The sequence below is a fragment of the Miniopterus natalensis genome, chromosome 9, assembly GCF_054644295.1.
Source record: "Miniopterus natalensis isolate mMinNat1 chromosome 9, mMinNat1.hap1, whole genome shotgun sequence".
Lineage (NCBI taxonomy): Eukaryota > Metazoa > Chordata > Mammalia > Chiroptera > Miniopteridae > Miniopterus > Miniopterus natalensis.
The window spans coordinates 7,518,898-7,545,040 of record NC_142089.1 but is presented as its reverse complement, the minus strand read 5'-3'; the positions used below and the strand labels follow the sequence as shown (position 1 = coordinate 7,545,040).

Here is a 26,143-nt window from a genome sequence, read left to right as displayed (position 1 = left end):
GACAGCTGTGCCACGGGGATGCGTGTTAGCCTCCTCTGCTCCCCGTGGCCGATGTGTGGCTTCTTTTAGGAAAATTCAAGATTCTTTTTATTTGTACTTTTTAAATGACACCAGAACGGTCATCCCACTCTTAGCATTTAGCAAGAGGGCAACTATTTTCCTAAGATACCACGGAGGGAGACCAAATAGACAAATGCCCCTGGCGGTTACAGGGCCCTCTGACAGCTGAAGCCCAAATGGGAAAGAATCAGGCACTTAGCTCGCTGGGGAGGAAGGACTGGCTGCTCCTCGTATCAGCCCCGATCTAATGCAGGCCATGAATCAAGAACACTTGGCCAAGGCGACGAGCCCTTCCATTGGTCTGTTCTTAACACAGTCCTCCAGCCTCGGCGTAAACTTATTTACTTCCTAATGCTGGGTGATGGATTAAAAGATATGTAGAGAATCTTTCCATAAGAGATAAGATATTGCCGGCTGCCACGGCTCCTTCTGCGCTCTCTCTCTTTCTACTTCTCGGCGCTGCGCGGAGCTCAGGCCCCAGCAACGTATATCCTGATTAGATGGCGACGATTACTAAGGGGATGTTTTTTAAACCTATCATTGACACATTTAATTCATTAGGTACCAAATCCACAAGCAAATTTTGGCTGGCCATAAAACATGGCTAATCCGGAGAGCTGCAATAAAAGGTGAAAAATTACGTCCCAGCAAATGCGGAATATTGCTTTTCTGTAGAGACTTTTACTGGTCTACGATATCTTTCTTCATAAATTTGTCTTCTGCTTGGTTCTCTTGGTAACTTAACCATTTGTTGTTTCCAGACCGCAGAATGGCTCAATGATTCTCTACAACAGGAAGAAAGTGAAGTACAGGAAAGATGGGTATTGCTGGAAAAAGAGGAAAGATGGGAAAACGACCAGAGAGGACCACATGAAACTGAAGGTCCAGGGAGTGGAGGTAAAGAGCAGACAAGGCTCCCTTGTCCCACTAATGTCATTTTCGGGTTGCACTGAGGAGGGAATGGCCCCGGAGGGTGTCCATGCCAGTCGCCTCTGCCGAAAGTGTTTTGTCTGCTTTCTTTCCTTCTTCCTTCTTACCCCGCAGTCTCCCTTCACGTTTCCCGGGAAGCCGCCGGATTAACAAAAGCGCTCCTGCTTCTCGGGAGTCATTGGTGTGTAGGTGGGAACTGGCGAGGTTCCTGCAGAATTGTGTGTTGCGTTGATCACAGAGGAAGGGATGCACAGGACCTCGAGGGGTTTCCATGACTCTCTGGGTGTGAGTGTCAGCAGGGCGGTAGGCACAGCAGCTGGGCTTGGCTGGCAGCAGGGAGGTGTGCTCCCAGGTTCCCGGAGACAGAGGCTCTTTGGGTGTGGTGGCCTCTCCCATGGGGCTCAGGGAGTTGTCCTGTTCCGTCAGTCACAAACACTCACTGTGGTCCCACTCTGGGCAGGGCCGGGTGGCATCTACTGGGAAACAGGAACTGCGTTCTCTGCCCAACGGATTCAGAATTAGATTGAGGAGACAGCCTTGTCCCTACCTAAAAGTCATGAGCAGTGCTGACAAGTGCAGACACTTGAGCTTTTAGGATGAGTGTCCTGGGAGTTCAGAGATGATCAGAGAGGCTCCCTAGGTGAGATGGATTATAAGCTAAGCTCTTAAAGTTGGGTGGGATTGTGTGTGTGACTTACACAGTGTTTCGTGGCTTACCTTTTCCACTTAGCATTGTGGTCTGAGCTGTGTCTGTGCTGACACGTAGATCTCCGCGTCCCTTTCAACCACTCTATAGTATTCCACTGAATAAGCACTGAGCCACTCTCTAGTGGGAGGGCTGTTAGATTTTTTCCAGTTTTCTGACATCACAAGGCTTCAGCAACACTCATGCACGTCTGTTCATGCACGTGTGTAACCTGGACCTCGAGTTGCTGCGTGTGAGGTCGTATTGCAGTCTTCCTAGACGTTGCCAGATTGCCCCAAAGTGGCTATGCTTCTACATGCCCACCAGCACTCAGAATCATGATTTCTCCCTCACCTGGCACACACTGATGGCTGAGAGATGGTACCCCACTCAGTTCAAATTTGGGTTTTGCTTCATTACTTCTGGGGATGAACACATTCTCCTGTTAATGGAAGTCTCTTGCTGTGGATTGTCTACTATGGGTATAATTTTTAAACAGCCCCAAAGGAAGACATCTCTGGCAGGAGCAGCTCCACATCTCACTGGCACTTCTCTGCATGTGCTCTGATCCCGACTGGTGGTGGACGGCCCAGTGGTCATGCAGGGGACTGTGGGCAGATGGTCCTTTCCATCCAGGGAAATTACAGTGGATTCAGTCAGGCAGTTCTCATTGACTCAGCACCCATATCATGCCAGGCACCATGCCAGCCAGCTACCCCGGCGGGTGGGGGAGGCAGATGGCCCTGCACGGGGCCTGGGAGCTGAGGTTTTCCACCACCCAAGCTGGTTTCCTCAGTTCAAGGGCATGATAAAGATATTTGGATGTACCGTTTAACATATCACTTGCTATAAGCCTTCCCTCAGGCCAGGAAAACGTCCAGCCCTGTCCACGAACTGCTCAGCAGTCTAGCTTCCTTTGTTCTCAGAGGCTGGGGCCCTAGGTACACACGCAACTCAAAGGCACATTGATTTTCTCAGGCAGGCACAGGATGGGGCAGCCGCTTTTGAAGCTGACGAGCTGTTGGGTCCATGATTAGTTGTCTTGCCTGTAAGCCAAGGAGAAGCCAGCTCGATAAGGTTTCCGGGGATGACAAAGGTTGGCAGGGAGGAAAAAGAAGGTGGGTGTGATGTCAACGTCTCCAGAGATGAAATCTCAGCATGCCTGAAGTCGGTCCTTCCCCACGCGCAGATTTATGCCTTCCTGTCTGGGGGACTGATGAGAGGCTCCCTGAGAGCAGAGGAGCACATCTGAAGTGTCCCCTTGCCTCCTGGGTCCAACAAACAGGCTGGGTGAAGCCAGCCCAAGGTGATGTGCTTCTTTGGGCCAAGCTGGAAGAATACTTTTCAAGCTCACTGTGCTTTTCTCTGGCCCCAGAAGTGTGTGGGCTGTCGTTATGCCCCTCCCCAGAGAGAGCAGGTGTGTCATAACCCAGGCCAGCTCTGGGCCACCCACCTCCTGACTGCTTCGCTGCTGGGTTCCCACTACAGAGCGGAGCCACGTGCTTAGTAAAGCCACAGCCGCAGGCTTACGGTTCTCCTACCTACCAGGTGCACCTCTCCTTCAATCCTCATCAAAACATCATGCACAGCACTTATACCCATTTCACAGATGAAGAGATTGAGCCTCAGAGAGGAATTCTCTTGCCTCATATCCTACTATAAACCAGTGTATAGTTGGGACTGAGCCTGGTGTTCCTGGTACTAAAGCACAAACTTTTGTCCAACACAAGTTGCTCCTGGGCACTCAGGCGGGATGTGTAGTCTTTTCAGACTCAGTCAGCACATACCCTTCCTTCCTCAGCCAGCTGACCACCAGGGCCTTGATAGGTGCTGAGGACACAGTGATGTCACGAACTCTCATGATCTCGTGGGGGGACAAAAAATCAAGTGTGCAGCTCTAACTCAGGGTGCTGAGGGCTGTGATGGAGACTTACAAGGCCCATGCAGAGCATATACGAGGGGTACCTAGGCTGGCTTGGTCTTAGCAAGTCACATAAACACAGGGAACTAGGCAGCGTTTGGAGTCGGGCAGTAACGGGATGGATGGGAAGCGACCACGGGCAGTGACAGAGGCTGCTGTACAATAGCTGACATGATTTAAAGCAGCAGGTGCCAAAATGGCTTGGTGTCAGTATCTCTCCAGCCTCATCAGACCAGATGTCCACCTTCCTGGGACAGGGCTTCCTCTGCTCTCATCACAAGGTGAGCTTCGCCTGATGTCCTGCCTTTGGAACCAATAGGTGGTCATTACAGAGGCTGTTGGCTCAGTTGTGGTTGTACAAAGACATCCTTCCCCACTGAGCCAGCTCTGCAGTAGATGGGAACCCCTGGCCTGGACCATCTGCCCAGCAGGCCCTCCGATTGGAGCTTTCAGCAGCGAAGAGAGTTTAATTTTGCTGACCTGCCTGCCTGAGAGCTCCGAGCCCACCGCGAGGGCGGCAGCGGCAGAAACAAGGTTACGTTTTTGGACTCAGCCTCATTAGGACTGATGTTCTTTATTTGGACACTTAAGCCACATATTAAAAGGGGTAGGGGAGCACCTCTTTTAAAAGTAGGAATGATATTGTAGTCACAGCATTAGGAATTAACAGGGCATGAAATAACTGTCTGCCTCATGGTGATGCCAGGCCATTTCCGCTCTGCTTGCAGCTGTAAGACAAATAGGTACCTCGCTTGCAGTGGATGGGGAAATATTTAAAATAGCCAGCGACAAGCACGCGTGGTGCCCAAATCAAGTTTGGGAAAGAGCAGTGAGTAAAGGAGGAAGGTGGCTGATGCGACAGCTGAGCCTGGGAGCTCACAGAGGGGCAGATGAGTCTGCCGGCTGCCGCTGCATGCTTTTAAATAGAATGCATAGTTTTGCTTTTCGTAAACCACCATGTGGCTTTTCATAAACCACTATGGATGTGTTATTTCAAGCCATTCCCCTGCAGACTTGCCAATCTGTCTGTACCTACAGTAGTCCTTGCTCAGAACCTGTTATTTCCTGTGTCTGCATGGACACTTAGCCTTGTAACTCTGGCACTTCCCAGGGCATCTTCCCTGGTCTCCTCCAGCCAGAGTAACTGTTCCCGCCCTGTGAGCACCCACCACTCCATCTGGACTTTCCTAAGGAAGTATCTTCCCCAACCTCTTAGCTCTGTCCAGTTCAGTAAGCACACATTGAGTATGTAGTGTTTTCTAGAAACTAGAAAGCCTGGTATCTAGATACTAGATGGTCTGTTAAGCACTGAACTGGGAGGCAAGTAAGACATAGCACCATGCTTGAAAAACTTACAGAAACATAAAGCTTATTGTTTCAACAGGATGTGGACATTGTAACCACAGAGGTTTTGGGGTTCAGAATAAATGTGTTTCCCCTGAGGTCAGGTCTGCAGGGGTCACCGCAGGAACTTGCTCTGAGCAGTGAGATTGGCTGAGCCCGCACATGTACCCCCCTCCATCTGAGCCTCTCCCAGCCCTGCAGTACAGTTGTGGCAGATATGTTTATCCCCACTGGTTGCCTATCTAGGACTTGAACCTGGTCCTTTGATTTCCAGTCCTGCTGCCTCCCCTGCCCGGCTTCGAGCCTGGTGACTGTGGTGTCCTGTCTCATGACCGGCTCGGGGGAGAGGGCCAGTCCGTTTGGCAGCACCCTGGAGGAACTCCCAGGGCTCTCTGACTTTTAATCATCTGAATTTCCGTGCGGCATTCTGCTGGTACGTTAAAACTTAATTTCCTGTTACCTGGATGTGTTTGGGTAGAATCAATTCAGGAACTCTAATCCATAGTCTCTCCTTAATTTCTAATTACTTGACGTCCCTGGTGACATGTCCCTACCCAATTCATGTAATTAAAATTTTAATAAATAGCATTAAGCTGGCTACATTTTGAAGTGGCAGTTGCAAGCAGCCCTCTCTGTTCAGTGCTGCTGAACTCACGAGGCCTGGCGGGGGTGGGGGTGGTTTTGCTCCTTCCTCTTAAGGTCTCCTCTTCCCTGACCACAGCCAGCTGACAGAACAAAAATGATGGCATCACTTGTGGAACACCTACTGAATACCTAGCCCTGTGCTCATCACTTCACAAGCATCATCTCATTCAGTGACTGGCAGCATCTTTATAGGGAGCGACTGTCAGTGCCCTCATTTTTGCAGAAGATGTAATTAATTCCCAGGAGGTTAAGAAATGTATCCAACAACCCCTAGCTGGTTAGTAACAGAGCCGAGATATCACCCAGGTCTTTCTGACTCCAGATGCCCAGTTTCCTTATCACTGCACCACACTGACTTCCAAACACCTTAATCCCCAGAAGCTGGGCCCTTAGGCCGTGGAGTTCTGGGAGGGAAGGGTTTAAATACAGCACTATGCACCGAAGTGCGGGTCTTGAGTGAGGTTGGGGATAGATTAGGAAGGTCTTTAGTAGGAATGATGGACCCCTTCCAATCACCAGGCCTGCCCTTCCTTATGACCCCAACCAGTCAAAGGGGAAGAGTCCCCACCACATGCTCCTCCAGCGCAGGAGCCCACTCCCTCAGCCACCAGGGGATGCACGGAGAAGATGGGGAGGCCCCTTGCCGCCCACTTGGTGGTTGGGAACTTGTCCTCCGTCCCTCCTTAGCTATGATGTCACCCAAGCCTTTGGGGAGCCTTTGTATTCCCATGTTGACCTTCACTTAGGGTAACAAGGTGTGTTCATCTACTCCTGTGATGAGCTGTCCTGAGGCTGCAGCTTCCAGGATCTGCCTGCTTTGGGGTGAGGGCTGTGTGTGCTCTCTCTCTGTGTAGGGTTGTCAGGGTTAGTGCATGCACAAACGTGTGCACACATGAGACGGTTTGCCAGTTACATTTGAATTTCAGATAAACAATAAGTAATTTTTCGGTGCAGTGTGTCCCATGCAGTGTTGGAGATACACTTATACTAGAACACTATCTGTTGCTGGTCTGAAGCTCCCATTTAGCTGGATTTTCATGCTGGATTTTCATCTGGCAGCCCTCTGGCCCTCAGAGCAGTTTCCTTTGAGTCTCTGCCGCCAGTTGGCTGCTTGGGTATTGGTCTTACCGAGACTCGAGGAAGTGAGTTGGTTTATCTCCAGACGCAGTGCTGATGCAGGAACCAGAAACACAGGGGGGACTCTGGCCACGGCTGAGGAGAGGAGGCGCTCTGGCAGTTTGCTAGCGAACCCAAGCACTGCCAGGCTTGGGAACCCTCTTGCTCTCTGAAAAGTAGGTCCTGGTGCCTCTCAAATCCCAAAGAGCTAGGACTGTGGGGAGCCCCTGTTCTCTGCCCTCAGTAGCTGCCACCGCAAGACGTGGAGAGCAACACATGAGTGAAAGACGGGCCAGGAACATTGGGGAGAAAACGTGTTTGTAGTTTCTGTCTCCCTTCTATTCCGGGTAGATTACAGTATGTGAAATATTTTGCAATTTCCTTCTTAAAACTTGATTTGAGCTTTATTGAGCTAGAAACTCTGTGCCGAAGGTGGAGCAGCAGGCTGTCAGCTTGATATCTGCACTTGTATTTAATTATTATCATAACAGCCTCTTGACGTCATTGCCGATTAGCCCTCGAGGACGCGAAGGGAAATTTCAGCGTGTTCACTTACAGCGGGGACCCTGGACCCCCACTGGCGGAATTCACCCGAGGCCTTCTCTGTTCGGGCCCCAGTGAGCAGCAGACACAGTTAGATGTTACCCAGGACGCAACCTTGATTCTGGGAGCATAATTTACGGCCGCATCGGAAGCTGGGGATGCCTTTTAAAACACGATCTGTATTCCACCCCCCTCGGTAAATGGCCAGATATGGTTGTTTGCGCTGGGTAAAGAATATCTCTGGCCTTCACTTGACTGAATAGTAAATTATTGATTTTTCCCCGCATCTTTCAATTCCCTAATATTGCCAGGGAAATTTACTCCTGTCATGGACGCTGCGGCCTGTCTCCCTGAGGGGCAGTCCATGTGCAGAGGGCACGAGTCCCCAGCCTTGTCCTAGAGAGAGTCACACCCGGCCCCCTTAGTTGATTGACATTAATTAGTTACCGGCTCAGGGAAGGTGTATGGCTTGCAAACTAATCAGGCCCACAGTGCTCTGTCTGCTTCCCACAGGCCAGCAGAAAGCACGGGGAAAATAGAGGCGCAGGGAAGGGCTTCTGTGCTCCCAGTGTGAGTGGGGAGAGAAGCGTTATTTTGTAAATGAAAGAAGGGAACAGCTATTCACACAGCTGTGGAGGTGGAGGCAGGGGAGGTTGCTTTGATGGGGCTCTCGCTTGTGGGGGTTCTGGCTGCTGATTTGCTCTCTGCTCGCCCTGCCTGGATGTGAAACTGGAACCTATATGGAAAGCAGGTGATCTCATGAAAGAGCATCTTTCTTCATGAGGTTTTTTCCTGGACAGATGAAATGACTTTGCATTTCTTAATTCCAACACCTTGTAATGCTGCCCCCCGTAGGGCATGCCTTAACTTCTTGTTGCAAAACACTCAGATCTCAGCAAAACCTGAGACCTGCATGGACACATATGTGGCTGCATTGCTACTAGCTACCCACAGTGTGGTACATCGGTCAGTATCAGCCTCACATGACAGCCTGTGTGAAGTGCGGACTTTCAGGCCCTACCTGGATCTGCTGAAGCGAGATCTCCATTTAGTGAGATGCCCCGTGATTCACAGGCACGCCCATTTGCAAAGGACTGACACAGGCCATCCAGGGTCCTCCCTTGGTGACTCAGCCCTAGGCAGGTGGGGTTCGTGTTTATTTTTTAATCTTAGAAAGAAGTCCAAAAGAAAATTTCACAAGTTGGTCTGACAATTTGTTATCTCACTCCCAGCACTTAAAAAAAAATCATAACTATCATTCCTTATTCTGCCCTTGGCCACGAAGGAGAGGAGAGCAGGTCTCTGAATGCAGAACACGTGGACTGGCAATGACTGGACGGTTCCCTCCGCCCTCTCTCCTCCAGGTGAAATAGCCCCGTTTCCGTGTTTTTTAGCTCCATTCCACAGGGCACTAGCTGTCCCTGCTGAAGCCCAGGGCTTGGCATCATGTCTGGTACACATTTGGTGTCAATAAACATTTTTTTGAATGAATGGATAAAGCTATCTACTTCTGTAAAGGGCTGGGCAGTAAATAGTTTCAGTTTTGCTGGCCAGGCAGTCTCTGATGCAACTACTGTAGTAGTTGCCCTAGATGATAGTTAAGAAATGGGTGTGACTGTGTTCCAATAAAACTTTATTTACAAAGACAAGCTGAGGGCCGGATTTAGACCGTGGATGTGGCTTGCTGACCCCCGACCTGGATTATGGCAGAAGGTTCAAGAAGGACCAGGAGGGTACTGTGGGAATTGGTGAGAGATTGGTGGGGGATGATCGGAGACTTGCCACAAACCTTTTAAGGACTGAAACCTGGACACGGGTATGTCCCAGGACTCATGTTTGCAGCCTAATGGTGTTCATACTTGGCTTACAATTCTGTAAGGGATTAACACTTTTATTCACGACCTGCCAACTGTCACATCAGGCAGTGTTGTTAGTCATGATGTCCTGGGAGAGTTAAGGTCTCTTCTCTCTCTCTCCTTTTAGTGGTAACACGTCCGTGGGGCATAGGCTTATTTGTCCTCAGCCTGAAGAAGAGAGGTGTCTCTTGCAAAGGGCAGTGTGGAAGTAGGGTTGGGAAGTGTGCTGTTTCTCCCACGTGCCCAAGGCTCTGCTCCATGGTTCTGTGGAAAGGGCAGGTTGAGTCTCCATAATGTGCTCTGAGCTCCCTTGTGCGGGGACAGCTGAGCCCAAGTGGGGGGCCTTGCTGAGACCAGAGTGGTTAAAGGGTCAGGGTGTCATGGAAGAGAGAAAGGCTGCACCACCTACACCTCTAGGCCTGAAGTGCTTTAGAAGCAGCCTGGACATATTTGATGTGACAATGTCCCCCTAGACCGAGGCCACAGGGAGGGCGCAGGTGTTACTTGTCCACGTTTAAGTATTTACATGACATAGAGAGAAAACTGGGGACTCTCTCTTTCGTCTTTGCTGCCACTGTTACCTGCAGTCTTATGATGGATGCGAGAAGTAGACATTTATTACAAAAGTGTGAGAGATGTCGACTCCTGGCGAATTGATTATTTAGAATTTATTTTATTAAATATTCGAGGTGGCATATGATAAACGGAACCTCTGCTGGTTCGCAGCTTAATGATTCATGTATCAGCAGTGGAGATAAGGAAATCAAAGGCTCGGCCTGCCATTTCAGCGGAGAATGTGGATTATTATTAAACCTGGAATGGGCCTCTTGAGAAGCCTTCCTTAAGGGAACACATGTGTCAATAATTTCTTCTCTGTACGAGAATCCTAACGTTTCACTTACGGAAACATAAATTCTAAGCAAGTGGCTGTGGTTTTCCCTCCCTGTGGCTCCTTGCACCCATCACTCCTGGGTGATCTGCTTTTACCCCTTGGTTACTGTCTAGTGTTCACAGTCCTTTACTCCTTGAGCCTTTGTTTTCCCGTTTATAGTTTTTAATGCTAAAATCTCTGCTGAGGTCTACATATTTCAGCACCTATGAAGCTGGTGGAGACCAGGATAGTATCCCTTTTGCCTGAAATTTCCAGAAAGATTTGTGTTAAGTCTTGGGGAGACCATGAATGAGGAGTAGATCTGAGCACGCCGATGGAAGTGTGGTTGACTCACGTAGGATCCAGGATGTGACCCTGAACCCACTCTTGCGGAAGCCAGCAGGCAGCAGAGTCTGCCTGGTGACTTATGTCTGTACCAAGGGCCCCAGGGGGGGAGTGCTGTGGGGCTGTGACAGTCCTTAGGTGACGCGGAGCCAGGGAGGCTTAGCAGCTGCTGCTGAAGGCAGCACGGGTGTGGCTGTTCCGCCCACCAACTGTGGACAGGCAGCACGGGGGGTGCTGCCAGGTGACGTTTGGCAGGGATGACCAGTCCAGATGCCTTATGGGGACATTTCTGAGATATCAGTGTTGTCTGATAGCTCTAGTTTGGAAATACTCCATGGCTTCTTTCTTTTTCTAGCGTAGTAGACAGATAGTTAGATGATGTAATCTCTTCTACATGGGACTGTGGGAAACAAACTTGGGAAACTCCAGGAGGCCCTATTCCCCCCGAGATTCCTTCCTTGTCCACATGCAGCGCAGCCCGAAACACATGCTCAACCCCTTTCCACGGTGTGATGACCTGAAACTGGTCTTTTCCTTAAACCCCTCATAGTCTTGTGCGCTTTTATACATGGAATTAGACCAAATTGTCAGTATAATATCGTATTAAGTTCCGTTTCCCCAAAGAATACACACTGAACTGCGCAGCCGTTATTTCTTGCAAACAGACTGTGCCTGGCGCTCCGTGGGACTAATCAGTCCAGGAGGAAGTGCGTTTTGCTGCTGACCTTAATTCTTTAATGGTTGTGAAATCGTTGATAGAGCCTAAATGACAGCCCCGACTCAAGGATGGGCAGAATGCGGCTCCCTCCGTCTCTGTAGAGGTCCTGTGTGCGGGCGCTCTCACGAAATGCGCTTCCCCTTTCCAGGCTCCCTGAAGGGGAAGGTGCTGGGGCAATGCTCCCACCTGAAGGTGGTGATGCTGGGATGCTGTTCCCATGTCCTTGTTGGCTTTCTCAGCCTCTGTCTCAGCAGCACGGAGCACAGGAGGGACTCAGCTTACATTTCCTGCATGACTGAATGAACATGTGGACAACAGGCCCATCAGAGTTCCTGGTGCCTGCTGGCGGGGTGAGGGGGGGGGGGGGGCTCCCCAGTGCCTGAGCAGACACTGCATTGCCAGGGGGCACTCGGAGTGACACTGGCTCGGAGTCGGGTGCAGCAGGACCCATCACTGCCTTGTCCTGGGAGGCGATTAAGTGAACCTCACTGAAGTCACTTCTCTCCCAAATTAATGAACACTTTCAGACACGATATGAAATGTTTGAAAACGAGACGCAGCACAGTATTTTGGCTGTATTTTTTTTTCTTTCACAACACCTGGCAATAAAATTCTCAGGCTAAATACCAGATGAGTGTGCCTCATTATGTCTAAGAACTTCGTCTATAACTTTTTTAAGCCCTCCAGATGGAAGCACAGTATAAATGTGCAGAGCTTGAGGAGGGGAAATGAAAATAAATGCACTAAGAAATAAAGAATCTGTTTTTTTATACTTTCTTTTGCAAATAGTGTTTGCAATGACATATTGTGAATGGACTGAATTATAACAAAAACAGAAACGAAACAGAGCTTGGGGGTAGGAAGAGCAATTGTTACACTTACTTTAACTGATATAATGCAAAGCAACGCTTTTTACACTCAATTAGTTTGCACATTGTGTTGGACACAAACCAGAATGTAGAACACTTTTGGGTTTTGTTTTTACATGATTAAGGGAGATGAGATGAAATAAATTCAGTAAATTACCCCCGTTCCTTTCGGTCTGAGGTACTTGTGCTTCGCTTCTCCTCACCCCTGCTATGGAATGATGGGCCCCACCTCCGCTCACAAGCAAGATGATTCTCCCAAAGACCAGTGCGTTTCCAGTAGGATTCCTCCTACCACCTCAGGCCCATCTTTTGCTGCGTAAACAAGGTTATGAATCTGAGCTCTTCACATTTGTTCTTTGACTATAATTTTGTGCTTTGAATATCAGAAAAGGACTGCGAATGTGATCGTGGCTAACAGATGTTAGCAAGTGTTTAGGCAGCACAAGTATTTCCGAGGCTGTGTATCTCAGGATCCTTGTTTAATTTAGTCTGCTTAATTATCTTTTCTTGCATTTTTAATACTCTTAATATGATGACATTAAGAATCACAATGTGTGATTATGTATCACTCATGGTAATATGTGCTCGATGTGAGGGGGAATGTGGGCTGATGCCATGAACTGGGAACAGACAGACTTGGAGACCCAGCCCCGTGCCTTCCTGTGTGCAGCTCTGTCTCTTGCAGGAGGGTCTGGGAAGGACTGGTCTTCACTGCAAATGATGTAGAAAAGTGTCTCTCTAATTTTGACATGCGGATGAGGCCCTTCGGGATTCTGACTCAGTTGGCTGAGTGGGGCCTGAGATTTGGTTAGAGCAATTTGGGGGGTCGGGGAGGGCTGGGGGAGAGTTGGGGGTGATACGGATGCTGCTGGTCTTGGATCACTCTTTGAATAGTGAAGATGAGAAGATGTTAGGGAGTGGAAATGACACTGGGTGTCTCCCTCTGGCTGCTGATTAACTAGTACCCCATAATAGTTGAAAATAACCAACACCTGCTGACTAAGCCTGGCCCATGGCCCAGGGCACATTCGTTTACTCCTGGCACAGAGCTGTGGTCAAGGGCCCTGGCCCGACTCCTTCTTTGGAATGGTCATTGTCTCTTTCACCTGTGCAAGAGGAAAGGCACACCTGGAGTGGTTCCAGCAAGTCTGTGTTTTATATTCAAAACCACAAACACTAATAAGAAAACAATGGGAGAAACCTGTTAGGTATAATATCCAATTATACTTATTTTTTATTCCAAAAGGTATGTCAAATAAGTAATGCAGTTTATGTTACTTCTAGAAAATGCAGCAGCAATAGTTAATTTACATAAATTATGCAACTCATTATCTTTGTTTATAAAAAGCCTTAGCAATATTTGGGCTTATAGATCTAAAAGGGACAAGAAAGATCCCAGATTTCAGTTCAGTGTCATTTTCCTTTCCTGCACCTTTTCATTTATTCACAGAAGGAGGGTCTGTTCGACAGGTCCCCTTAGGGTTAGTGCCCTTTGCTCAGGATGAATGGAATGCAGTGTCTGGCTTTTGTTTATAAAAAGCCAAATAAGTACAGGTGAATTAATCCAAGCCTCCAGGGAGAATTCTGAGCAGCAGTCACGGCTTCCTTGGCTGCTTTGCCTGCTCCTGTCACTGACAGTGGAGCTGGCAGGGTGGAGCAGGGGCCACAGGGACCAGGGAGCAGGGCCTCCAAGCCTCCCTTTTGCCTACTCTGCCATGGAAGTCCTCAGGCAACTTGGGTTTGGTGCCACAAGCCACCTCTGAGCAGCTGGATTTGTGCCATCCACAGTGGTAGCCATGTTTCAGTATGTAGCACCTGAAACGTGTGGTGCCAGAAGTGTGAACTACACACTGTGTGCCAGATCCTTACTGTGAAAATAGCCGTGCTAATAACCCACTGCCACTTTCAGTGATTACATGCTGAAATATTTTTAAATATATCACTAAGTAAAATATATTATTAAAGTTAGTTTCACATGTTTCTTTTTACCCCTTTACCATTACTACTGGGAAATTTAAACTGCAGCTTGTACTGGATGGTGGTGGGTCTATGCCATACTCACCACAAGGCTGGAGGCCTAGGCTACTTTCAAGCACGCCCATATTTAGACGGTGATTCTAATTCTTGTACCTGCTCTGCATCAGGCTGCCTCAGAGTTGAAAGTGGGATGTGATGCCATGGGAAGGGAAGGTCTTGTTGGATGGTGTGGTTGGAGACAGACGGGTCCATAGGAGAGCAACGTGATGGAAGGAAATTGAGCTCTGGTCCCTTGAAGGTGCTTGGCTAGTCCTTCTACTTAAATATTAAAGTCATTGCCCATGGATGGAAGAGCCCAGCTCCCAGGTCATTTCAGAGTGAATCCTGGTGAATCTGAAATTCTCCCCCCTCACTTATGCTGATTCATTGGAGTGGCAGGAGATGGGGCTGCCTGGTGGCAGGTCTGCAGAGCTGGGTGTGCTTATTGGAGGAGGGGACACTGAACATGATTTCATTTGTCAGAAGCCTGTTGCCCTGCCAGGAGCCAGGGTGTCTGGACTCTCAATAGCAATGTGTTCAGAATGGAACCTATCACTTGTGATGTATCCTGTTAAAGCAAGTCACCAATATGCTCACAAAAAAGAGGTGGAGATTACACAAGGGTATGAATAATAGGAGGCTGAGATCTTTTGGGCCATCTCAGTATCTAAGTATCACAATGGACTTAATAGCAGATTAAACACTGGAAAAAAGATGAGTGAACTTGAAGATGTAGCACTAGAAACTGCTCAACTAAAGCACCCAGAGAAGAAAGGGTAGGATAAACATAACAGAGACTCAGTGAACTGTGCAGTAGTGTAAAGTGGAGGCCCAGAGACCTAGGGGGTAGAATGGGGATGAGAGCATCAGAGAAGTATTTGAAGAAATGATGGCCAAGACTTTTCCAAATTTCATGAAAACTATAAAATCACAGATCTAAGCTCAATGAATCTGAACATGAAACAGGATAAATACAAATAAAAAGACATCACGAAATATCATAATCAAGTTACCTAAAGCCAGCAACAAATAAAAAATCTTTTAGTTAGGCAGAAAAAAAGAGACACATTATAAAGGTAGGAACTACAGCTGATTTCTCATCATAAACACTGCAGATTAGAAGACAGTGGAACATCTTAAATTGTGAAAAGAAAAACAACCTAAAATTCTAGGTTAAGTGAACAAATTCTTCAGAAATGAAGGTGAAATAAAGACATTTTTAGACAAAAAAGCTGAGAGAATTTACTGCTAGCAGATCTGTACTACAAGAATATTAAGGAAGTTCCTTGGAGTGAAGGAAAATGTAACTAGATAAAAACTAAAATTTACACAAAGAAATGAGGAGCAAAGTTGTAAAAATGTGGTTAAATATAAACTACTCTCCTTCTTGTTTTTAAATTTCTCTTTAAAAGGTAATTGACCAAAACTTACTAAGTTGTAGTTTTTAATGCCTATATCAAAAAAAGAAGAGCTTAAATCAAACCAAACCTTGTACTTCAGGAAACTAGAAAAAAGAAAAGCAAACTAAACCAAAAGTGTGCTGAAGGAAGGAAATAATAAAGTATAACTTAAAGTAGAAAACAGAAGACTAACAGAAAAATTTGTTAAAAACAAAAGTTGGTTCTTTTAAATGATTGACAAAATTGTTATACATTTAGCTAGGCTGGCTTGTGATTGGGAGATGGCCAATACGTCCACTCTTTACCACTTCTATTGAGTATTGTACTGGAGGTCCTTCGTAGTGCAGTAAGGCAAAGAAAAGAAATAAAAGGCATACAGATGGGAAAGAAAGGAGTAAAACTCTGTTTTCAGATAACATGCACAAATACATAGAAAATGCTGAGGAATCTATGGGAAAGCTGTTGGAACTAGTTGATGAAGTTAAGAAAGCCACACGGGACAAGATCAATATATTTAAAAACACCCACATGTTTTTCCATATATGAGAAATGAACAATTGGAAATAAGTTAGAGAAATGTACAATTTAGAGAAATATATTATTTAGAACAGCATATAAACTTGAAATATTTTAGGATAAAATTAGCAGAATACATATAAACTGAAAACTATAAAACATTCCTGGGAGAAATTAAAGAAGACTTAAATCAATGGAGATGTCCACCTTATGCATGGACTGGAGGATTCAATGTGATTCAGATGGCAGCTTTCTCCAAATTGATCTACAGCTTCAGTGCAATCCCAATCAAAATTCCACCCGGCTTTTCTTGGGGTTGAATTTGCCATAGGCATTAAAAACTACAAGTTCTCAAATTTACATGAAACTTTAAAAAGACCTAGCACAGCTAAAAGAATTTATACAAATAAGGTTAAGAGAGTTAGACCCCTTCATTTCAATACTTAATCTAAACATACAGTAATCAAGACAGTGTGGTTGGGTGTCATTGAGTCGATGTCTCAGACACGCAGATTTCAGGTGTGTGTTTGTGTGTGTTTGTGTGTGTGTGTGAGAGAGAGAGTTCTTCTATGTGATGGTCAGTCAGGTTCAACTGACCACCAGAAGGGACGCAGGAGAGGCTTAAGAAGAGTTTATTATCTTCAGAGGTCCTAGGAACAGGGAACATGCCACACAGGGCCTCATGAGAAAGACACCAGCCCAGGAGGCAACAGGTGTAGTATTGAGGGGAAAACCTAGGCCATAGCCTTTATTGTAGTTTCCGTGGGAAGGGCAGAGCAGGGCAGGGTTAACAGTTTAAGATTAGGTAGTCTGAATAATTTTGGTAGGCTCCAAGCTATAGGGATGGTCCCTAGTTACCTGGTGCCCAGCTCAGGAATTATTAAGGCAGAAGAATATTGCCTCCTGGGACTACAGATGGGACAGGCAGAAGTTGGCTCTGGGTGGGTTAGTTTGCATATCAAAGACCTGCTCCAGGCTGAGCCCTTTGTGATCTCTATGAATTAGCTAACCCCAGGGACAGTCTCTCCCTAGCCCAAAAGGTTTTTAAGTTTCAGTTATGCAAGGTAAGTTCTTGGGGTGTACTCTACAGCGCAGTGCCTATAGCTAATGATGCTGTAGTATATATTTAAAATTTGCTAAGAGGGTAGGTCTTACGTTAAGTGTTCTTGCCGCACACAGAAAATAATAGTAATAATAATAATAATAATAGCAGGAGGGAGCTTCAGGAGGCGATGGATATATCTATGGCCTTGATGGTGGTGAGGGTTTCACAGTGTGTGCTTATCTCCAAACTCACTGAGTTGTGAATGTTAAATATGTTTAGCTTTTTACATGCCAATCATACCTCAATAAAGTATTTTTTAAAAAGATGTCAAAACATCATAATATGCAGAAATAAAACAAGGACAGTCCAGTCTCATTCTTGAGTTGCCTCATGGATTAACTGAGTTTCCCAAGAGGCCCCCCGCAGCAGAGAGTATATGTCACCTTGTCTTCTGTCTCCACTTTTCCCTTTTTATGCAGGTACCCATAGCGATGTGCTACACATAATTCTTTTTTTTAATCCTTACTCAAGGATATGGTTTTTATTGATTCTAGAGAGAGGAAGGGAGAGGAAGAGAGAAAAAAAGAGGTCAATGTGAGAGAGAAACATTGATAGATTTTCCTTTTCTATGGTTTCAAAATGAATACATACTCAGTGTTTAAAAAATCAGGTAATATAGAAAGGTGGGGAAGAGAAATTCATCCTAAATCCCATTGTCGAAACTAAGCTGCACACCCTCCTGCGTGTTTTTCACCTGTATACACTTTAGTAAAACTTGAGGTTATGTCGCACACACTATATTGCACTTGCTGTTGCACCTGATTCTGCGTTAAGTGGTTTACATGACTTTCCATGGCTCTGGGTGGTGTTCTCGCTGCTCACTGTCATTAGACACTGATGATATGACTGCTGTTTGCTGTTAGAAATCACACTGTAACATCATGTATTTGTTCAGTAATCCTCCCACAAATATTTAAGGGCTTGCTGTGCGCCAGGCTTTCTATACTTGTCCAGTTGCTTCCTTGGGTATGTTCCTAGAAATGGAATAGCACTGCTGGGTCAGAGGGCGTGTCCACTTAAACACTGGATACCTATGGTAGACTGTCCTTTAGAAGGGTTGAGTTAATCTACAAACAGTGTGTGAGGTCCCTCTGCTTCAACAGTGGACCCCACCCCGAGGGGCTTGGCATGGGCAGGGCACAGAGCCAGTGCCTAGTGTCATTAACTTAGTGATGGGTGAAACCTTTTGTTTAGCAAGAATTCTGTGTAGCGCCCTTGCCAGCGTAGGTTAGTGGTTAGAGCGTCATCCCGTGCACCGAAGGGTTGCAGGTTCAAAAACTGGTTAGGGCACATACCCAGCCAGGTTGTGGGGTCGATCTCCAGGGCGTGTGTGTGAGGCAACCTATCAATGTTTCTCTCTCACATTGATCTCTCTTTTTCTCTCTTCCTCTCCCTTCCTCTCTCTAGAATCAATAAAAAGCATATCCTTGAGTAAGGATTAAAAAAAGAACTATGTATAGCACATCACTATGGGTTCCTGCATAATGTTTTCTTCTAGCTCGGGGATGAAGGAGCCCACCTTCAGCATGTACTGTTTCTGTAATGAGTTTTCCAATCTTCCATTTAGCCATTTAATAATAATAACCACCACAGTAAAAGTAATGGTAGAAGCTACCATTGATTACGCTAAGTGCTTTTGACACATTACCTTAATTTCATGACAGCTCTGTGGTGCTTCACAGATGAGACGCTGAGCTCAGGGGGCTCAAACAATTGCCAGGTGAGCAGCAGAGCTGTGATTCGAATGCAAGCCGCCCTCGCCCCAAGCTCAGACTCAGGCTCAGGCCCATTCTCTAACTCCAGTCATGGATTTTCAACTTTAATTAGGTCTTTCTTTTCCTGGTAGCCCTGGTTTGGGGGTTTATCTATCCAGTCATTCATTCTAGAAATGTTTTTGAGCACCTTCCCAGGGCCAGGAGAGAATGCAGTGGACAAGGTCCTGTCCCTCCTGGAACTTCCAGTCTGGTAGAGGAGACATAATTTCATCACCTGATTGTGTGAAAAGAACTATGATTAGAGCGATAAAGGGAAAGTATAGGAACTCTTAAGATCTTACAGCAGGAGGATCTGATCTGATCTGAGGATCAGAGAAGGCAGCTCTGAAGAAGTGATGTTTCACTGAGGTGGCCAGCGAGTGGGGTGGGGAGCGCAGTGAGGAGAGGGGAAAGCTTGTCAGCAGAGGGGAAGCATATGCAAAGGCCCTGAGGCGCGGGGAAGGAAAGGAAGGAAAGCCAGTTTGTGTACTCGGAGCATAGTGAAGGGTCAGGTCAGTGAGGAGAGGAGAGACTGGTGAGGAGAGTGGAACTGAGCCTTGCAGGCTTCCTGGGCTGTGTTAAGGCCTTTAGAAGAGCAAAGGGGTCATGGGAAGGTTTTAAGGAGGGGAGTGGCATCATGTTTTAAAAACAGCGCTCAGGCTGCTTCATGGAAGACGGACTGGGGGTGGGTGCAGATTTGAATAGGAAGGGCTTCTCCTTTCATTATTCAAAACAGGCGGTCTGGCTTCTTTTCCTTTCTTTTTTAAAAAAAAATTCTTCTTTTTTCTTTTTTGGTTAGTTTCTTTTCTGCTTCTGTTTTACCATTCCCAGCCCCAGGCTTCAGAACTGAGAAGCTACAGATGGCTCGGGTCTTAGAGCAGTGAAGCCAGGGGACTGGCGGCCCAGAAAGCTGTCATATGTCACACAAGTCATCCTTCCAGAGCTGCAGCTACCTTCCCGGCAGAATGTCAAGCAGCTTGGTACCAGGAGCAGCTGCTCCGAGCAGCTCTGAGCATTGTCAGAACACCATGAACAAAACGGTCAGGTTTCTGCAGAGATAACCCCCTGGCCTCCACCCCCACACTTTACTGCGCTGCGGGCCAGGCTTGCTCCTCCAGCATCTGTTTTTGGTACTTCCGAAGCCCTCTGTGCGGGGCTCAGGGACGCTGGTCTGCATGCTAAACTGCCTGGCCAAGGCTGGGGCAGGACCCTGAGAGCTACGCTCTCTGCCTCTGTTCTGTGGAATGAGAGGAAGGCTGAGCTGATGGGGGTCCCTGGAACAGACAGGAGGGACCTGCTGAGCATGATCCTTAGCATCTGGAGTCCCCAGGTGGGAAGAGAGAGCAGGGAGTGCCCCCAATGCCATGCCCAGCGGGCCCAGAGTGGTGCATTGCATTGTAGGAGCCCTTGGTTGCTGTAGAAACTCACAGCATCCGTAAAGGCCACTGGATCCTCCTTGAACGCCTTTGTTCCTGTAAATGTCAGAAATGCCTGGCCTTAAAACACAACAACCAAAACAAAACCCAGCACCGTGATCCTCCCAGCCTGATGCATAGCCATGCCTATTGCCCACCTGGCCTCTGGCCTCACACTGATTTCCTCTGCCCCATCTGCTGGCAGTCACCAGCTGCCCTCTGGTTTTCAGACTGTGCCCCCCCAGGAAAGAGCACTGTGGGGTGCATCTAGAGAGCTTCCTCTCAGCTCACTGAGGGAGGGCTGGAAAGATTCCCCAGCCCCGTTTACAGGGCAAGACCCTCCTGTCCCAAGGATGAAAGTCCTTGGGTTCACAGGGGTCTGTGACTGTCAGAAGGGGTCCTGCAGAGGCAGCCTCACTCTGGACTCGGTGGCAGCGGTCTGTCTAAGTTAGGCTGGCTCTTGGCGCCTCCTGGACGTCCAGAAGAGCCATCAAGGGCAGGCTCTTCCTGGGGAGGCAGCCTTCTAATTGCCGTGTGGCCCAGGTTTGCAGTAACTGTTCAGGTAATTGCTTTGTAATTGACTGCATCGCCTCTTCCTGTTTAATAAATAGGTTGGATAAAGCCAGCCTGCATGTGGTGGGATTGTAATTCAAATTCCATTGACTCGAGCTGCGCATTTTTCATTTAGCATGTAAAGGCCGTTTCTATGTAAATTATCCCGAAAGGTTCTCCATGGACTAATGACATTAGTGTCCGGATGGATTGAAATTGTCTGAGTAATTGATGCTACAACGGTGTGGTGCATCTTGGACAAAGAAATTGGCACTGCGATTTGGACACTTTTTAAATCATTATTATTAAAACCAAATTAGGAGAGAACTGCTGAAAAGCAAAAACAAATATTTCGTAAACAGGAATCCAAAATGTGACACATTTGTTTTGACTTAAAGAGCCAAATCCTTTACAGACACAGAATTAATGATTCCATTGATGAACCTCCCACAGAAAAATTATTATTGCTGGCACACACGGAGATACTGTCTTTCACTCCCCAGTCCCTGGTTCTGCACCTGAGTTCGGGTCCCCTGTTGGCAGCAAGAATTATGTTAAACACATTAGTTCAGTTTTTAAAACCAGACTCATAACTTTTTTATTTATAACTAGGCAGAATATTAATCTAGCCAACCAATTCAGGAATCTCTTTAAAAAATGGCCTCTGGGCGTCGGGGTGGCAGGTATAGATTTAGTAAATCGAAGCGCTTTACAGCTAACGTGTCAAAGGCCTGGTCTGCCACGTGGAGGACGTGATTGCTGTGGGAGTAAGAGTAAAACCTACTCCCCGGGAGGCAAACGTCCTGAAACATCAGATTCCACCCCTTTGAGAACGAATCCCTCATGGATTAAATATTCCGGCAAAAAGGAGTCAAAGCAGCTGGCAGAAGAGGAAAACAATAAAAAACTTGAAAACGAGTGTGCTTTTAGATGAAAGGATTAATCATGCTAAATTAGAGCAAGTATTAAAATAGTTTTAGATTAATGCCGACCGTGAATATCAGTATAATTGCAGCAGCTTAATTTGGCATAAAAAGCATCTAATGAAATATTTTAATATCACTGTCCATTCAATTTACCAGCTTGTATTTCATGGAGTAGGAAGTAGTTTTTAAATTATCATTGCAAAATCTTCCAAATCCCTGTGGTTTTGTGTGTGTGTGTTGTTGTTGTTGTTCATGGAAGGGGTAAGAAAGAAACATGTATTTGTGTGTTTAATGAGTCTAAATCCAAATTTCTTTGTAGAAAGTTTAAGAACCAATCCCTCATTCTTGCCAGCTGTGCCAGGAATCGGCATTTCTTCACATCTGGCGCCTTTGTCCCCTGGGACCAGAGCTCTCTGTGTTATTCTGACAATTGCTCGGTTTAACCAGAGGTGTGGCTGCTGCCCAGGGAGAGTCCAAGAGCAGGGTGGGCTCATCCAGGTCAGCGGTCATGTTGCAGGTGAGGAAGACGATTGCCCCATTATTGCAGGAAGAGGGGTTTAAGGAGCCTTCTGTCTTGTGGATTCTCTGACTCACAGAGCTCAGGAAAACCTCCAGCACTCTGGAGAGGAGCTCCAGCTGGTCACTGTCTCAGCTCTTCCAAGGATCCTGCATCCCATAGCCCATGTCTCCTGAGGCAGCGTCTTCCTGGCTGGCTGTCCAGTGGCTCCGGGGCTGGCCTGCACCACACATCCTATAGGCGCTGGACCTTCTCTTTCCCCCATAAACCTTCTTCTCTTTCCCCCATAAACCTCCTTCTCTTTCCCCCATAAACCTCCTTCTCTCTCCTTTCCTGTGGCTCTTGCCAACCTGATAACTGCCCCTAGATCTGGAAGAGCAGTGACCAGTGACCGCCACTTGATTCAGCTGACGGGTGTTCATTTCTCATCTCAGCTGAATTCTTGGAGCATTTGATAATGGTTCATCTCACCCCTCCTTGAAGCTCTTTTTTTTTTTTAAGTGTCCTCAACCCAGAAATCTGGTCCTTAGTGACCTCTCCCTCACCCCTCCTCCATCAATCAGGCTGTGTCCTGAGGCTTGAGAGCTATCGTAGGAAAGGAAGATCGGTGGCATCTAGACATTGCAGGGAGGCGGGGCCGTTTGGCTTTGTTGCCTTGGGAACAAGTGGAGGAAAATACGACAAATGTCCACGTCCATGAGATTTATGTAGGACGGTGCCCCTGACAGCAGCATTGATAATAGCGGGAATTTGGAACACCCTAACTCTCTGACAGTAAGGAACTAGTTAAATAAATCATGGTCCTCTACAAATATTTGCTGAATAAATGATTATGTGGGAGAGCATAAAGATGAAAAAAGAAAATAAATGGTCTCTAACCCTATCCCTCCATATCACCACTTCTTAGAGTTTGTGTGTCCCCTCCCCCAACCTTTATAGCATGTACACCGCCACCCAGCTCTATCGGGTGTTCCACGTGGCCTTCGGTGCAGGCTTTCTACTTGATGTTATGTTGTCTGTGGTTTCCCACGTCCGTGAATGTTTCTTGCAGTCCTGACTTTGAATGGATGTATGTTGTTCTGGGTAACAGCTCTCATCTTAGTTTGGACAGCGATGAGGCTGTCTCATGCATGCCTGTGGCTCCATTAGCACCTGCCCACAGGTAGCTCACACTTCTCTGTGTCCCACCCTCCCCCAGACTTCCTCTCTGAGCAGCAGACAGGATAGTAGATTCAGCAGGTCCAAAACAAAGTCATGTCTCTCTTTCAGTGAAAGGCAGCACCATCCATCCAGTTACACAAACCAGAACCCAGGAGTAGATCTTAACACATTTCTCTCCATCAGCCCCTACCCAAAAAAGCCCAGTTCTCTTACCTCCTGATGCTCACAAACCCATCCCCTTCCTGCCACCCCCTCGGCCATCACACCACCCAAGCTACCTCCTGGACTCAACATTATCTCTCCACATGGCCCGCCTGGGCCAACTCTTGCCCCAGTTCATTCTCCGTGCTGCCACTGAGGTCTTTCCACAGTGCAGACCCCATTGGTCCCTCACTGCTCAGGAGGATGGTTAGAACCATCTGGTTAGAAACTAGGAATCCAGAGCCAGGCTGCCCAGGTTGAGTCTCCCCATCCCCCTTTTCCACCTGGGGGCCTCGTGCGTTTTACGTCTTCTCCTGTGTCCTGGTTTTCTTGTCTTCCGTGAGGATTAGGCGAGTCTAGCACAGACACTGTCCCCAGAGCAGCCCTGGCACATAGAAAGGCCATTTCAGTATTTGCTGTTGTTATTTATAAAACAGGTATCATACGTAGGAAGAAACTCATGAGTTCACATGGGTAAAATGCTTACATGGGCACTACCCGAGTCAGCCGAGTTAATGGTGGTGGTTGCTGTTGTCTCTTGAGCTATCATTCCAAGAAGTGGGTAATGAAGGTGATCAATATTTTGTATCAATCAACATTTAGTAGCCAACTTTTTCCTACATGGTGAAGATTTTTGGAGCTATCAGGCCAGAACACTGGCACTCAAATCTCAAAGAATGCCAGGCTCAAATTGTGGAGGGTCTTAATGACCCCAGATGTTCCTGTGTGACAGTCAACGAGTCAGAGATTGGGGGCTGGGGGAGAGACTATTGAGGCTGAGTGGAAAAAGGATAGGCCTGAGTGAAAAATCCCAGCTTTCCATTTATGAGTAGCGAGACCTCAGGCAAGTTAATTAACCTTCCTGAGCCTCAGTTTCCTCCTCAAAACTGAGGACAGAGGAGCTCTAAGAACTCCAGGTTGTGTGTGTAGAGTTTAGCCCTGTCCCTTCCATTGAATTGGGCCTCAGTGCATAGAAGCTAGAGCTACTACTACTACTCTTTCTACTATGAGTGTCAAAGATTGTGATTTTCACCTTGAGACTTACTCCATCACATAAATTAACTTCATCTGATTCTATCTAGAGATCAGCCTTCCCTGAGACACTGCAGCTTTTGGGGGGAGTTCAGAGAATGAGGGAAAGCTAAGTTATTTTTATCGTGAAACACTTGGCAATGAGAACAGGCTTTGGGAGTGGGTGGAGGGAGGGAGATGCTACAGAGAGGGTTCTAGCAGGCGGGAGCAGCTCGAGCATAGTGAGCAACCCAGTGCGGGAGAGACGGTGCCCACGCGTGGGAGGGCCCCAGCACCGAGCCAAGGGCACTCACGTGTCTGCAGAATGCAGGTTGGGGTGAGTGAGGCTGAGTATGAGCATCACTGTTCATGTGTTTGGATTCAAATTGGGGCTTGTCTCACTGTGGTGCTGCAGGAATGGGGCACTGCAGTCATCTGAGGGCAAAGATCTCTGGAGGATGCCTGGTCTCATGAGATTGCTAACTTGCATGTACAGAACTGCTCTTGGGGCTGAATTGGGCTATTGGGACCAAGATCCTCCACCTTCCTGCTCTTCCTCCTTCCCCTTTGTCACCGTCATAGCTAATATTTATGCGTGTTGTATGGGTCAGGGCACACTGGGCCATACTCTGATAACAAATAAACCCTGCAGTACCAGGGGCTTAATACGATCTGAGTTCACGTCTCATTCATATTACAGCACAGGCAAAATTAGACACCTCTCCAGAGGCGCTCTCCTCCAGGCAGGGACTCAGGGGTCCCAGCTCCTTCCAGTGTATAGTTCCACCATTGTAGAGTCTTCATAACCCCCAGGACAAAGAAGAGAGAGAAGGTGTTTTAAGAGCCAGTCTGGAAGTGGTATCCATCACTTTTACCCTCCTATTATTGGCCAGAACTCAGTCACATGACCAATCAAACAGCAAGGGAGGCTGGGAAATGTAGTCTTTCGCCATCTGTATGTCATCTCAGTTTTCTGGGGAACCCCACGGGCTTGGTGCCATTATTCTCCCTCTTTATGTGTGAGGAACCTGATGTACGGAGAGGCTGCTGGTAGGTGGTGGCCTCGGGGTGCAGGAGCGGGAGCGTGGGACTCTAAAGCCACGCTCTCACAGGGGCACTCAGTGCTCCAGCCCACGTGAAGTGCTTTCCCAATGGGAAGGGGCCGCTTTATGTCCTTACCCCCCACAGCACTTCACCTCTGTTTTGCTTGGCGCTATGGCTGTTCACTTTATCTTCTCTCCTAGGCGTTAAGTTTCAAACTCAGTGTCAGACACGCATCCCTGCTCTGCGCTTAGCTAATCCTTAGTGAACGCTGCTTGGATGGAGTAACTATGATGTGGGTCATTAAGTCAATAGAGTTGGGGTCACAGGCATGGAAGGTAGGAGGCACGGAGAGAAGAACGTGGAGGAAGGCCCAGCCCAGAGGAAGGGCAATGTGCTGGATGCAGGAAGGCCGAGGGTGAGTCAAGGGTTGAGAACAAGGAGGAGTTGGTTCCTCATGTGACTATAAACCATCCAGGTGACTATACACCGTGCTTTCTTCCTTACTGCACCCGCATCCTCAGTGGAAGCAGTTGTAGATTGGGAAATGGAGCCGAAGGTGGGGTGCGTGCTATTGCATGTCACCTGGTCGGTCACCTGCCTTCCTTCAGTGAGGTACCTGGGG

The 26,143-nt window shown here is 47.5% G+C and overlaps 1 protein-coding gene across 1 annotated transcript in view; it reads left to right on the top strand.

Annotated features, from left to right (window-relative positions):
* Positions 1–26,143, top strand: part of CAMTA1 (calmodulin binding transcription activator 1) — a 689,419-nt gene that overhangs the window by 367,710 nt on the left and 295,566 nt on the right. Inside the window, exon 5 of the mRNA XM_087820144.1 lies at positions 822–957. Within this exon, the coding sequence (XP_087676270.1) occupies positions 822–957 (136 nt within the window). The remainder of the gene's footprint in view (positions 1–821; positions 958–26,143) is intronic.